This window comes from Mustela erminea, chromosome 18, assembly GCF_009829155.1.
Source record: "Mustela erminea isolate mMusErm1 chromosome 18, mMusErm1.Pri, whole genome shotgun sequence".
NCBI lineage: Eukaryota > Metazoa > Chordata > Mammalia > Carnivora > Mustelidae > Mustela > Mustela erminea.
The window spans coordinates 39,378,188-39,391,660 of NC_045631.1; the positions used below are offsets into that span (position 1 = coordinate 39,378,188).

The 13,473-nt window shown below is 58.1% G+C and overlaps 1 protein-coding gene across 4 annotated transcripts; it reads right to left on the reverse strand.

The window, feature by feature from the left end:
* Nucleotides 1-202: 202 nt before the first annotated feature.
* STAC2 (SH3 and cysteine rich domain 2) lies at nucleotides 203-12,680 on the reverse strand. 4 transcript variants are annotated; one of them, XM_032322898.1, is made up of 12 exons: nucleotides 12,122-12,677; nucleotides 5,974-6,019; nucleotides 5,713-5,865; nucleotides 5,260-5,357; nucleotides 5,007-5,097; nucleotides 4,287-4,399; nucleotides 4,125-4,197; nucleotides 3,949-4,010; nucleotides 3,355-3,452; nucleotides 2,920-2,971; nucleotides 2,421-2,558; nucleotides 203-1,823 (listed from the first exon to the last, which is right to left on the reverse strand). In XM_032322898.1, exons 1-12 carry the CDS (start codon nucleotides 12,209-12,211, stop codon nucleotides 1,719-1,721), a joined length of 1,119 nt encoding a protein of 372 aa, XP_032178789.1. In that variant the 5' UTR covers nucleotides 12,212-12,677; the 3' UTR covers nucleotides 203-1,718. The 4 variants fall into 4 exon arrangements, with proteins under 4 accessions (XP_032178789.1, XP_032178788.1, XP_032178790.1 ...); XM_032322897.1 differs by having other exon boundaries at nucleotides 5,713-6,019; nucleotides 12,122-12,676; XM_032322899.1 differs by lacking the exon at nucleotides 2,920-2,971 and having other exon boundaries at nucleotides 1,712-1,823; nucleotides 5,713-6,019.
* Between the last annotated feature and the right edge of the window lie 793 nt (nucleotides 12,681-13,473).

The window sequence follows — 13,473 nt, forward strand, 5'->3', positions numbered from 1 at the left end:
CGGGCTGCTGCCCAGAGAAGGGATTAGGGAAGCATGGGGACCCCTGCCACGTCTGGGTCTATCCCAGCTCCCCTCTTCTCAGAGATCCACAAATTCTTCCCCCTCCAGGCTTGTCTCCTTTTGGCACCTCCAGCCCCCGCCCCACTCCTTGCACCTTTCCTTCCTCTCTCCCAAGCAGACACGCGGAGCAGACAGATTGGGACGAGAAACATTTATTTAAAGGGTCTAGGGGCTCAGCAACGCCCCCGTAGACCCATCATGCAGCCTCGTGTACCGTGGGCATGGGGCCCGCCCCTGGGATATTGCTGGGGGGACCCCGTGGCAGCAAACAGGGCAGTGTGGCTTGAGCCCCTCATGGACGGGGAGAAATGGGGCAGGGGCCAGTGGTAGGAGGATGTGTCCCTCCTACTGTGTGGGAGGGTGTGACTGTGCCCAGGATGGGGGCTGGCATTGGCTGGCACGATCAAGGGCACGAGAGGAGGCTCTGAGCTTAGGGGGAGAGGGAGGTTGGCACCAGAGAAAAGCAACCCGCCAGGGAGGGGTCCTCTTCATGTGTGTGCCTACCCCACACTCATGGTGCCCACCCCCTTCCTTTCCTGGTGGCCAAAGAGAATGATGGGTCTTGACAATCTCCCACTCCCTCTTCCTCCCAGGACTCGGTGTCCAGGAGAAGGGCACAGCTACAACCAGAAGAGGGACTCTTGCACAGAAGGAGGGGTACCAGTGTTTCCGGCAAGGCCCAGAGGAAGGGGGTGAGGAAGGGCCATATGGAGGTTGGCCCTGAGGGTGGGGCTCCCAGGGCTGGGCCCTGTGAGACCTGGGGCAGAAACTAAGCACAGCTCCCCTGGCTGGTCAGTCCTGCTAGCTGAGACTTCCAGATTCCTGACAGTCAAATGAGGGTTCTGACAAAGCACGGGCTGGTTTTTTGTTGTTGTTGTTCTCAGTTAGGTTTCTGTGTGCAGGATGCTACTGAGTGTCCTTCCCCAGTGGGCAAGGGCACCACGAGGCCGCTCTGTGCTGATTGACTGTTCTCTTTGAGGAGACAGTCTCTGATTTACCGTGCTTTCCCCAGAACTCGGCCCTCTCCTCCTCTGTCTGCCCGGGGTTTCAAGTAAGGAGAGAGATTCCCGCAGAACTTTCCTGAGAACTGATGGAGGGACAGAGGTGGTGAAACCAGGAGTTGGACTCAGGATCCTCCCGCAGCCCTGAACCGCCACCTGACCCTGGGCAGAGGGCAGAGACCTGGGGGACTTGGAAAGGCACCTTCCCAAGGCCCCACTTCCTTCCAAAGGGGCAGCCGCAAGGTCACGCACGTAGACCCAAGCAGGGGCTCTGCGGGGCGAGGGGGACAGTGTTGGGCATGCAGAGGTGGTGTGGGGAGGCTCTCTGGACAAAGCAGCGGGAAAGTTCCCCAGGAACGCCCCCCTCCCCAGGGCTGCATTCAGCGTGGCAACTGGATGTCCGGGCATGGGCTGGACCTACCTGGAGTTTCCCCATTCCCTCCCACTTTCTCCTTCCTCATCCCCAAGTCCCAGAGGAGCAACTCCCTCAGGGCATCTTGGGACCCAAGAAATAAAACCTTCCTCAGTGCAGAAGGCTCCCAAGTCCCGGGGAGTGGCCCCTAGGAAAGAGGCAGAGGGCAGATGCCTTTTCCCCTCTGGGGCCAGAAGCAAGGGCCAGGCATGGGCAGGGTGGCATCTGGGTTCTCTTGGCTCCTCTCAGATCTCGGTCAGGGCGTCGGCTGGCACCAAGCCCCGCTTCTTGCCGCTGCTGACGCGGATGAAGCCGTCAGCATCCTTGCTCCTGCCCACGCCCACACAGATCTGAGTGGGAGAGACAAGGAGCCGAGTCCCGGCTCTGCCTGCAGCCCTGGCCCTGAGTCCTGCTGATGGCTCCCAGGGGGCCACCCCAGGGACTGATGGGACCAGGATCAGATGTGGTTGGAGACATCAGCTGGGGTGACGGGAGCAGATCCCATGAGGGTACTGGGCTCGACAGCGAGATCAGGACATCAGCAGATGCTGAGCAGCACTTTGGGGCTGACCTGTGAGATCAGCTGGTCTAACGCCCCAGCTGAACTCCCATTTCGCAGGGGAGGTAAGGGGAGGGAAAAAGGCTTGCCGGAGCTTACACAACAAGCCAGAGGCGTAGCCAGCATTCAAACCCAAGCCTCCAGACTCCTCACCCAGTGCTCTTCCCCTCCCCCAAGCTGTCTCGAACCCAGTTCAGCCCCCTGCCTGTGTTGGCCACCAGCCCCAGTCCCCAGCAGGAGATGACAGGAGGGCCCTGCAGTCCCGCCTTCCTAACCCTCCTTCCTTCCCACTGCCAGGCTGGAGGTGTCCTCCTCCAGGGCGTTCATGCCCCGCCTGGCGCCCCTTTCCTGCCCACCTCTCCGGCTGCTGCGGGGCCCAGGAACTCACCTGGTTCTCCTTGAGGCTCATGTACCCCTGTTCCTTGTTCCCAGAGAAGGGTTGGCAGCAGCGCCAAACGTTCTCGCCTGGCCTGACTCGCTGCACAAAATTGGCTGGGAAGAAGCCAACCCGGTCGCCAATCTTGCCCTGGGGATGAGGCTGGCAATGAGCTCCCATGCCCACCCCCCAACATCGCTTCCTCTAGACTCGCTGCCCGTTCAGAGCCACTGCCATCAAACTCCAGATCCTGGGCTTCCTGTATCCGAACCCCCAGAGGGTGGCTTCTGCACCGGGAAGGGCATGAGGTGAGTAGAGGGACAAGGCTGAGGCAGGGAGGGTCAAAGTGAGAGCAAGTCCCAAGTGCTGGTCCTAGGCTTGGTGAGGGCCAGTGGCTGGAGGAGGGGAGGACTTTGGGCCTGGAGAGAAGAAGGTGAGGCAATGCCCATTGAAGGTGGGGAAAGGTGGGGTGCCTACCAGGGTCCCTGTGCTCCCCACCCTGCCAAGTCACCTTCCACCAGTCCTCGTTAGAGTCATCCACCAGCATGATCCGGTCCCCAGGCCTGGGAGGACAGAGCTGGGGTTGCAAATGGGCAGGAGGGACCTGCCCTTTCCACATCTTAATGATCTGGGGCCCCCAGATCCCCAGCATGCCCCCACCCTGTAGCTGGGGGAGCATTCTTGACGCCCTCAGAGGACCCTGTGACCACAGGGACAGCAGACACTGTAGGGCAGAGCCCGGGCCAGGGGCAGGAGAGAGGACATCAGCACCAATCTCTTTTGGACTCTGGGCAGTCCAGCTCCTCTCTGGGCTCAGCTGTCTCATGCATGCCGGGAGAAGGTTCCTGAAGATCCCCCTCACACTCGTATTCCAAGGTCCGGGAGCAGGGCCCTGAACTGGAGCTGGGTGGCTGCCTGGTGGGGCCGGACCACAAAGAGGACTTACTGCAGAGCCAGGTCGTTGTTCTCTTGGGGCAGAAACTTGTAGAGCGCGACATAGGAGTACATGGGTCCCACGTCCTTCCGCAGAAGGGGTTTGGGGGGCTGTGGAAAAGCTCTGGGTCAGTGATGGGAAGAGGACCCTCTCGTCATTCCACCCACTGTTCACTGGCCCTGACCTGCCTACCCTTGGTGGGGAGGGGGGGTTGCTAGGGGTTGGGACACAGTGCCCCTGGGTCCATGACGGGGAGAGGTCAAGTTCTCCTATCTTCCAGGTTCATCTCTGGGGGACCAGGCCAAGGACGGAGAAAGGGAATACTCTCTGTGCCTTGCTGCACCTTGCTGCGCCCTGGAACGGCCCAGTCTTGAGGAGCTGGCATGGGAGTGGGGACAGCAGCATTGGCTCCATGGTGGGAGGGGGGCTACCCCCCTTTCCTGCATACTCACCCTGGCATTGCCCATCCCCGTAGACTGAGGATAAGTGATGGAGCAGTGACACCCCCACTCACCATGCTCGCACCCACCTATGAATCAATGACAAGAAGAAGTAACATTCCCTTGCCATCTGGCCTCCCAGGGCTCAGTGCCCGCATAACCTCACCTGTTGTCCGGGGCTCTTCTCCTCCGGTCCTGACCCTTCACTCTCAGCTGGGGCTGTGAATACTAGAGATGCCAGGGCAGGGCAGGGGCATGAGGCTGCAGGGAGTGGCCCGCCCTGGGCTCCATTCCCTGCCCGTAATCCCCACCTCCTGGTCCTCTGGGCCCACCTCCACTCACCACTCTCTCCAGGGGCCTCCTCTGAGCTGCGAATGCTGCCTTCCCCATCTTCATTCAGCTCATCCCGCTCACTCTGGGGACACACGGGGGAAGGGCTCAGCCCCTGGACCCTCACCCTCAGAGACCCCTGCCTCCCAGGCTCCCCTTGGGTGCCCGACATACCAGGCTCCGCGTGGGGGACTCAGAGGTACTGCTGAAGCTGGAGCGGTTCATCAGAGCCAAGGAGGTGCCATAGCGCAGGGTCTCATAGACGGGGTCTACCTTGCCGCTGGCCCCTGCCAATGAGCCACCCTCAAGGCTGGGCATCCGGCAGCCAACCTTGCTCTGCCCCGAAGTCCTGTGTCACTTTCACTCCCTTACAGCCGAGACGTCCTTTCTCTTTAACTCCCTGCCCCATCCCACCCCAGGACCCTCTCTGCCCACACGTGTCTTCTCCAGTTCCTCTTGGAATGCCTCCCCATCCTTCCTATCTTCGGACACCTTCCCTCTCCCTGCGCAGGAGGACAGTGCCTGCCTGACTCTCTAGTCTCTACCCTTCTCAGTTCAGGCATTCATGAAAATGGTGATTGATTGCCGATTTGTGTGATTAGCTCTTTCATGTCTCGCTGCCTCACTAGACCACGAACTCCACCTTCTTCAGTGCTGTGTCCCCATGTCTAGCATGATGCCTGGCACTTAGGAAGTGTCCCGTAAGATATCTGTTGAAGGATGAATGAATGAAGGAATGAATGGGTACCCCCTCATTGAGGACAAGGGCATTCAGAGCAGGGAAGTGCCAAGGACCAGCAGTGCCACCTGACTCAGGTGCCCATCTAAGGAATGTGTGGGTTTCTCATCACACCCCTGGGATGTGGGATCAGAGGCCATGGGGGAAACACTCACCAGTGGGTGGGGACTCTCTGCTTGTGACACAGGCGGGGGGTGGCTCATGCACCAGGAGCGGGGAGCTGAAGTTGCGACGGAAGGAGGAGGACTGTGGCAAGAGGGAGCAGAGAGAGGGCATAAGGGTATAGCTTGTCCTTCCCCGAGCCCCAGGACCACCCCATGGGAGGAACCGGCCTGGAGGGGGGCACTCATTCCCCTCACAGGCCAGTCTTTGGGGGGACACCCACAGCCAGCCATGGTCCCCACTCACCGCCTTGCCTGGGCATTGCTGGCGGGAAATCTCCTCAGAGCACCAGAGGTGGACACTCACTTTGCACGTCTTACATCGCAAACCCTGCTTGGAGTTTCCTGGGAAGAATTTGGGTTCAACAAGAACAATTAGGCCAAGGAGGGTACATCCAGGGGCAAGAAGCAGAGCGGGCAGGTGGGGCACTGGACATAGGAAGGGGCCGGGCAGCCTTGTGTCAGCCTGGGGACCGCGCGCCTACCCCTCATACACTCGCAGCATCAACTGATGCCCAAGTTTTTAGTAAACGCTGCGACCCTGGGCACCTGCCCACCCCCAAGGTTGCCCGTTGGTCCACCCAGGGTGAGGGGTGCAGTGAGGACAGAGGCCCTAAGTAGCAAGAGCCCAACATTGGCCTGGGTATACTCTCCACCGCCCCCTCCCCCGACCCCTTTGCTTGACACTGCAGGCACGTACCCACAATGAGCTGGTGGCATAGCTCACAGGGGCTAGCTCTCTTGAAGACATGTTCCTGGAAGCTGTGCAGTCTTACTGGTTTGAGTGGTGCCAGGGGCCGTGGGATGGGGCAGGGGGAGGGGGCCGGCGTCGGGACATCCCCGTCTGTAGATGCTGGTGGTGGGGAGGGAGGGGGCAGTGGGGTTGGGGGCGTCAGCAGCACCTCAGTGGGGCACTTGAGCTCAGAGCCCGAGCGAAGGAAGAAGTTCTCCACACTCTTACTTCGGAGGATGGTCTTGAGGGAAAGCGAGCGCTTGAACCTCTGCAGCTGAGAAAGGAAGTGGGGCTGTAAGCAAAAGCCAGAGGAGACTGGCTCCCAGCCAGGATAGCTCCTTGGTCAGCCACAGCCTCGCAGCCTCTAAGTACTACGACAGAGGCTGCCCTGTTCCAGAAGGTGGTCTCAATCCCGGAAGCTGACAGGAACCAGGTAGGGAGCGTCCATGAGCAAAGAAGGTCTGGCTGGGCAGGCACGGTTGGGAGTGTTGAGCACTGTGACAGGCTGGCCAGCCAGAGAGCAGCTGCTGGGGTCCCCTGGACAACTGGGGCTAGTCCACAGGGCCAGCCCAGTGGGGCCAGGCTTTCCAATTTTTCAAAAGAAATCTAGACTTTTCTGTGAATTTAGATAGAAACAAAATCGAGGTTGTACTGCATTTTTTTTTCATTGCAGAAATGGTAGTGTACTATGTTTCCTACGCCTTGCTTTTTTCACTTAACAGTAAATCTTGGAAATCATTCCATACCAACGCATAAAGAGTTTCATCATTCTTGTTTATGGCTACACAGGATTTCCTCGTATGGGTGTACTATTTACTCAAGTTAAACAAAATAATACTTTGGGGGCCAAACAGACACACCAGGTCCCCAGTTTTCCACTGGTGTTGTCCACCAGGCTGGGAGTTGGGGAGGGGTCATCCTGGACCCTCATCCTCAGGGGCTGATTCTTCCTCCAAAATCGCTCTCTAGCCCATCCCCTATAATCACCTCATTGTCTCCACAGCCCTGCCCCAGTTCAGGGTCACAGTCCCCACCTCCACCCTGCCCATCTCCCCCTGCTCTCCCTACAGCTGCCAAAGAGGTGATCCTTGACTTGGTTAACCACTTTCCATGGCTCCTTAGGACATAGTCAAGGCCCTCGGCCCCGTCAGGAGACTCTGCAGCTCGGCCAAGCCTTCCCTTCCCACCCATGCCTTCCACCTGCAGCCCAGACACGGGGATTCTCAAACCCGTCCGTGTTTATTCCTCTGCACTTTTTTGATGCATTTGTCCTCTTCTCTGCCTTATCCAGTGAATATCCTCTTTATACCTCAGGGTTTCCAGTGACTTTTCCTCCTCTGGGAAGCGGTCTCTTCTTCTGCAGGAATTCCATTGAGTATAACCGCTCCCTCCTCTGGGCCCCACTGCACCTAGTACCGACTTCCATTACAGACCCAATCTGGTTTATGTTGTCAATTACTTCTTACTACCTCAGGACACTGGAGCCCCTCGAGGCCAGGGAAACCCCCACCCAGAGCCCCAAGACATAATAGCTGCTTGGTCAATGTTTGTTGATCAAATGATAGGCAAGTGCCTGGAATCCTAAATGGAACCCATGTTCTGGAATGCTGGGTTCATTCTGCAGCCAGCCCAGAGTTCCTTCCATTGCTCACCCCAACATATCCTTCTCACAGTCTGCCCAGAGTGAGGTCTGGAAACATCCCTACCCAGATCCTTGAACCTCTTCCCCTCTGGCGAGAGCCCCCTCACTCCTGCCCACTCCTTCCCAGCAGTGATCGGTAAAGGGGGCGGGAGGCCTGGCTTCAGGCCGGGAGAATTGGTCAGGGTTCCCAGCTGGCACTTCCAAGCAGCCTGCGTGACCCCAGGGAGGCTGGCAGGTGGCAAAACATAGGAAGAAGCAGGAGGGAGAGGGCGATGTTTGGGCACGAGGCATGCCCCGCTGTGCCAGCTGGGAGCCTTGGGGTGTCTGGCACGCTGAGTTGCCCAGCTCCTTGCCTTCCAAACTCAGCTTCCCGTGTAGCACTGTAGGCTTCTTTGTGCATCTATGAGAAGGAGGGCCCCAGGCCCCAGATCCCTGGGTGTTAGGGCAGAGGTGGAGGCCTGGAGGGACAATTAATTAGAACACAAAGGTATTCTATGAGCCCACATGACTCTGGGGGCTCTCAGAGGCCCAGAGTGTGGGGGGAGGAGGACCACCTACCGTTCTGCCCAGGGGCCAGAGCACAGAGCACGAGAGGGCTTTGGGAGGCTGTGCTGGGCATGGGCACAAAACTACTCCTGTGGTCTCAAGGCAAAGTCACTTCACTTCCACTTTCTCAGCCTCAGTTTCCCCACGTCCAAGAAGAAAGAGGCAGGACTAGATGCTCTCTAAGCAATGCAAGGCTCTGGGTCCAAAAAGTAAAAACAGAAAGCTATAATGAGGGGCTGTCCTTGTCAAAATACTGGGGTTGAGCTAGCACTCCTCCTGCAGGACCTCATGAAGACTGGCCCTTCCCGCCGACACAGTGACAACGACGGTCCCACTTTGCAGATGAACTCACAGGCGCCTAGGAGTGAAATCACCCACGTGCAGTGAGTCTTCGGCTGCTAAGTGGCAGAGCCAGGACTTGAACAGTGGCTTTGGCTGTTGAGCCAAAAGGACCAGAAGAGTCCTGCTGCTCTGGGCTCTGCCTTGGCCTTCACTCACTCCTGACCCTCAGCGATGCCATGGCCTTGCCCGCCAGGTCAACCAGGAAATGTAAGGTTGAAAGGAATGTGCAAGATCGGCCACCTAGAGTAGTCCCCGGCCCATAAAATCGGCCTACAATGCCTTCACCACGTCCCCTGTGAACAGTTGTCTGACTGCGGGTCACCTCCTATGGCAGGAAGCACACCGTCTCCTGGGACAATCATTCCATCTTTGGGCAGCTGCAGTCGCAGCAAAGTGCTTCCCTATATAGAGCTGAAACCTGCCTCCCTGAGATCTTTTTGCCTATCGGCTCTGTTCTTCCCTTGGCTCCAGAAAGGGCCACTCCCTCTTATATGTACATCAGTCCTTCAAATATTTGAAGACATCAGTCCTATCCCTCCCGCCCAAGGCTGTTATTTCCATAGTAATCCCCACAGGATGAGATGTGTAGCCTCCTTACTCTCCAGCCTCTGCCCTTTCCTGGTCTTCCCCTGGCCTGTGCCAAGAGCCACCTCTGCAGGGTACAGAGGTCTTTGGAACAGAATGTTCCCCAGCACTGGGGCAGCCCCAATTCTGCCCCCAACTTCCTGGTTCTGCTGGAGGCCCCAGATCCCAGGAGGGGAGAGAAGCCGGAAGGAATAATGTATCACCTGGGATGGCTGGCAGATGTCAAGTGTATGGCTGGACAGCAGGATGGGGGCACATCTGCCAAATGGCTTGATGCCTGTCCCCCCAAGAGACATCTGGCTTGGCTACTCAAACCTCATTTTGGCTCAGCCTCGTCAGGTATTCCCACTCTTGCAACTACTAGTTCCCAGAGAGGACTAACTCCCTAGTTCCCTATCTCCCATCAGCTCTCTGTTTGATGCCCCCCAGTATCCCAGGACCCATTCCCTCGGAGAAGTTGCCATGTACCCTGGCAAGCTGACCCACCTGGATCCTTATTCTCTCTGGATGTCCCAGGAGATTGTCTGGCTTGGAGACTGGACCTCCAGGCCCATTCTCCTGAATCCCTTCCCGGAGGCGGGGCCTGGCCTGCCTGCCTCCTCCCCACCTCCCCACAGACTGGATGGTCCCTTCATTTCCTCAGCTCCCTGCAGCATCTCCTCACTTTCCTCCAGCTCCTGAAAGGGCACTAGGCAGCTGGCGGTGGGTGGTGGCGGGCGTGGCACAAGCTGACTCAGATGGCGAGCTGGCATGGCAGGGTCTTCCCAAGGATGGCACCAAAGCGGGTGATGGTACCACCCTGTGGTAGGATGGCATGGGGACCCAGCGATGGCAAGGATGGTAGCAGGAGGATCACTGAGTAGCTCAGGTGCAGGGATGTGATCCAACCTTAGTATGAGCAGGAGGCTGGACTTGGGCTGGCAAGGAATGCCCAGGGGACCCCAGCACTGATGAATGATTCTGGAATGTTGGCTTCACTGCCTAATGGACACCAGCCGCTTCTTTGTACCTGCCTCAAACTCTCCCTTCCCCCTTCCCCAAGTTCTATAGTCTGAAGACCAAGCTTCTTTGGGACAGGTTGAGATGCTGGGAGCTAAAGGGGCTGGTAGGGCCCTGAATTCTCCCCCTGCCCATGTCTGCCTTCCTGAACATCTCCATCCAGATCCCCAGCCCAGCCTCTGGGCGATCACAGTCCTTCGCAAGGGTGAGATTTAGGGAAGGGGGGTAAAGGGGCAGGGCGATGTATGCAATCCCCCTCCTCTTGCTCTTGGGATGTCCCTGGATCAGCCTCAGAGGTGAGAGCATTGGAGTCCTTGCACTGGGCGAGGGAGATGCAGACCTGCCATGCCCTGCCCTCCCGCTCCTGCCCTCTCCCTGCCCACACAGCTGAGCTTGCAGCCTCTGGGTTTGCTGAGACAGCACTGCCTCAACTCCTGCCTGCTTTCGGAGAGGTCTTAAGAAGGGGAGCAGGCAGCCCTGCCTCCTGTGGGAAGCAAGGCAGGGCCTGGAAGACCCCCATATCCTTGGGAAGCAAAGGGAATGTATCCATCGGGGGCCACTACAAGGCAACTGGGAAGGCCAGGGATATTGGCACTCAGGATGGGGCTCAGCTCCTGGGACCCTCTGCTTTAAAAAAAATAGCCATCACAAATATTCCAAGCAAGATCCTCCCACCCCAAGACCTGACTCCTTTCCTACTAGAGACTTGGATCTCTGAGGTGGAGTTAACTCTGTGGTCTGAGAGACCAGAGTCTCATTCTCAGAAGGGGGCAGAAGAAGGTCAAGTTCTGATCTATAGACTGACATGGAGATGGAGTGGGTCTCACTGGTTTAGAGAGGAGGAGCTTCCTGGGGAGCCTCAGCCAAGTGCCACCCTGCCCCTACTCATCTACCCCTGGTCACTTTCTAGATGACCTTGACCTTGAATTAACCTCATATCCTGAGAGGTGGCCTGGACCGAATTAAGAGCAAGATGGGCATTGGAAAGAGCTATAGATGAGCTCCACACCTGGAAGGAGCCAAAGACCCACCCGTTTTTTTTTTGTTTGTTTGTTTGTTTTTTTTTTGTCTTCAGTGCCCCCTCCTCGACTGGATAAACAGGAGCAGGTGGGAACAAAACACCAGGGTGGAAGGGAGAAGGAAGGAGGCCTTGGACTGAAGTCTGGGGAGGAGACAGAGAGCACTCTTGACACAAGCCTCCTTTTATCTCCGCATCCCCAGCCCACTCAGTTCATGTTGCTCCCCGCAAAACTTCTTCTTGAGGGTCACTCCTGAGCACCTAGAACTTGGGGAGGATGTGGACAGATTAGAGGTGGGGGGAGAGCATTAAATTTAAGGGGTGGCCTCCCCCAACCCCTATAGCACCAGGAATCTGGGCTCCGCCTGCCTTCACTGGGGAATAATTTATTCATTGCGACTCCCGCAGGAGTAACAATCATACATAATTAGAGTTAATTATGACATTCATTAATTACGATGACTTCTCTTTTTGCTTCCATCCGCCCCCCACCCCCGCCCCCTGTCCCGCTCCCGGGGTGGGGGGTGGGGGGTGGGGCTGCCTGTCCTTCTGCTCTGGAGCCGCAGCAACAGTCCCTGGTCCCCGCCCGCGATGGCCAGCACTGCCGCAGCCCCCAGCGAGCACTCGGAAGCTACGCACCCCCGGGCCGCGGCCTCACGTCCCCGAGCCTAACCTGGCTGGAAGTGGGGAATGCGGGACTGCGGCGGGTCCGAGAGAGACATCCAGAGAGGCTCAGAGATAAACATATATAGATGCCGAAAGAAAGCGGGAGAGACACCAAGACAAACAGGTTGTAGAGATATTTTCAGAGAGTCACAGGCAGAGAGGGACAGACGGAGCTACAGAGACCTGGCGGACGCGGGAGGGGTGCGCCTCGCACGCACACACCGGCGCGTACACCGGCCCACACCCGCTACACACCGCTACACACCGCTACACACTCCCTCCGCTTTAGCCGCTCCGATTCCCTCCAACAAAGCCGAGTTACAACCTCCCCAGAGGGTCGCGGCAGCGTGTCCGCTCATCACGCGCGCAAGGGCGTGTCGTGCTTGTGTGATGGGCGCTCCCGGTGGCCCCTCGTCGCGAACCCACTCTCCCAGGTCACCACGCAGAGCCTTCGGGATCACACATGTCCCGCTGCCATGACCCGAGCCCACAGCTGTGACCGCGTCGAGGAGAGGGCACCCGGGCTGGGGACGCACCCGGGCAGGGGTCCAGGCCTCTACTCTACCCTCCTGAGTTACCTTGGTTTCCTGGAGGGCAGAGATGGTCCCCGGGGGGGTGTGGGTGGCCGCGTCATCCGGTTCGTTCTCCTTCTCGCTCATTTCGGTCATGATTGGGGGAGAGGGGGAGAGAGGGTGCCAAGACCCGACGGCAGGTCTGCTGGGTGCAGGTGGCAGGTGGCAGACGTCTCTCTGGGACTCTGAGGCCCTTCTCCAGAGACTGCCCCCCAGTGAACCCCAGGAAAAATCCGCCCAGGCAAATCGACCCCCCACTGCCGAGAGCGGGAGGAGAAAGTTCCCGGGTTGGCCAGTGAAGGGGAGTAATTACACGGAGCCGCGGGAGCCGGACGACCCCGGGAATGAGGACCGAGGGTCTGCAGAGGATGCTGCTCCGAGCGAGGGGAGGAGGGAAGTGGGGACGCGGGGATGAGCTGAGGGAGGGAGCAGTCCGTGTCCGGCCGGCTCCTCCGTCCTCTGTGCCCGCCCCCCATCCCTTTCCCCCTCCCCCCGCCGGCCCCGGCCCGGCACCCGGAGGCCCCTCCGCCCAGTCCTCGCCTTCCAACTTTGATTTAGGAGGTCGCCAGGTCCCTCCCCCTTCCCTCCGCTGCTCCCCCGCGCCGCTATGCTAATCAGCTTCTCAGCTATTGGCTGCCGCGGTGGCCAGGAGCGCAAGGTGGGCGGAGCCTAGGGGGGGGCTCGATAAGATGGGGAGGAGCGTGAAGGGTAAAGACGTGGGGAAGGGGATGGTTTTACACCGAAAGACCCTGAATGGGGAGCGTGACAAAGTCGTGGAAGACTTGGGAAACCATATTAGAGACTGGATGCGATTGAGGGAACAAGAAAAGGTTGGATCTACAGAAGGATAGATGAGAGTGACATCAAAGTTAGGACTTTCTGACAGTGAAGTAGTGGAAGAATGTGGACCCTTCTGCCCCATTAACTGGATGTGTCTGCTCTGGAGACTCCAATATACGCATCCCTTGGCTGTGAGGGGCTGTCCTCATAACCTTCAAGCAGAGAACTCTGCTCCTCAAGCAGAGAAGGGACAATTTAACATCATGTGTTAAAGGCCAGACCTGACAATCCCTCCTTTGTGGACGCAAAGCAGGATTCCCTTGGGGCTTGGCCTTTGGAATTCAGCAAAGAAGGGACCTCAGTCCCCACAGCTAAGGTCCCCAAACGTCTCCAAGACACCTTCCCCTCCTAGAGACCCTACCACAAATGGAGATAGATCAGGAGGGAGGTTTGTACTCTCCAAGTTGTCTCCTGCCCATTTGGCCTGAAGGTGTATCTCTTTGAGCTTTATCCCCTGGCCTGTCCAAAGAAAGGGAGGTAGATTGGGGGTTGAAGGAATCCTTCCTTGAGGGTGGGTG

What these genes read in the sequence shown, in the direction of transcription:
- STAC2 (XM_032322896.1), bottom strand. Translation starts at nt 12,211, where the DNA reads ATGACCGAAATGAGCGAGAAGGAGAACGAACCGGATGACGCGGCCACC. An exon ending in ATGCCACCAGCTCATTGTGG is followed by an intron (nt 5,358 to 5,712) that starts GTACGTGCCTGC and finishes AATTCTTCCCAG; the next exon opens with GAAACTCCAAGCAGGGTTTG. An exon ending in CTAACGAGGACTGGTGGAAG is followed by an intron (nt 2,559 to 2,919) that starts GTGACTTGGCAG and finishes CCTCATCCCCAG; the next exon opens with GGCAAGATTGGCGACCGGGT.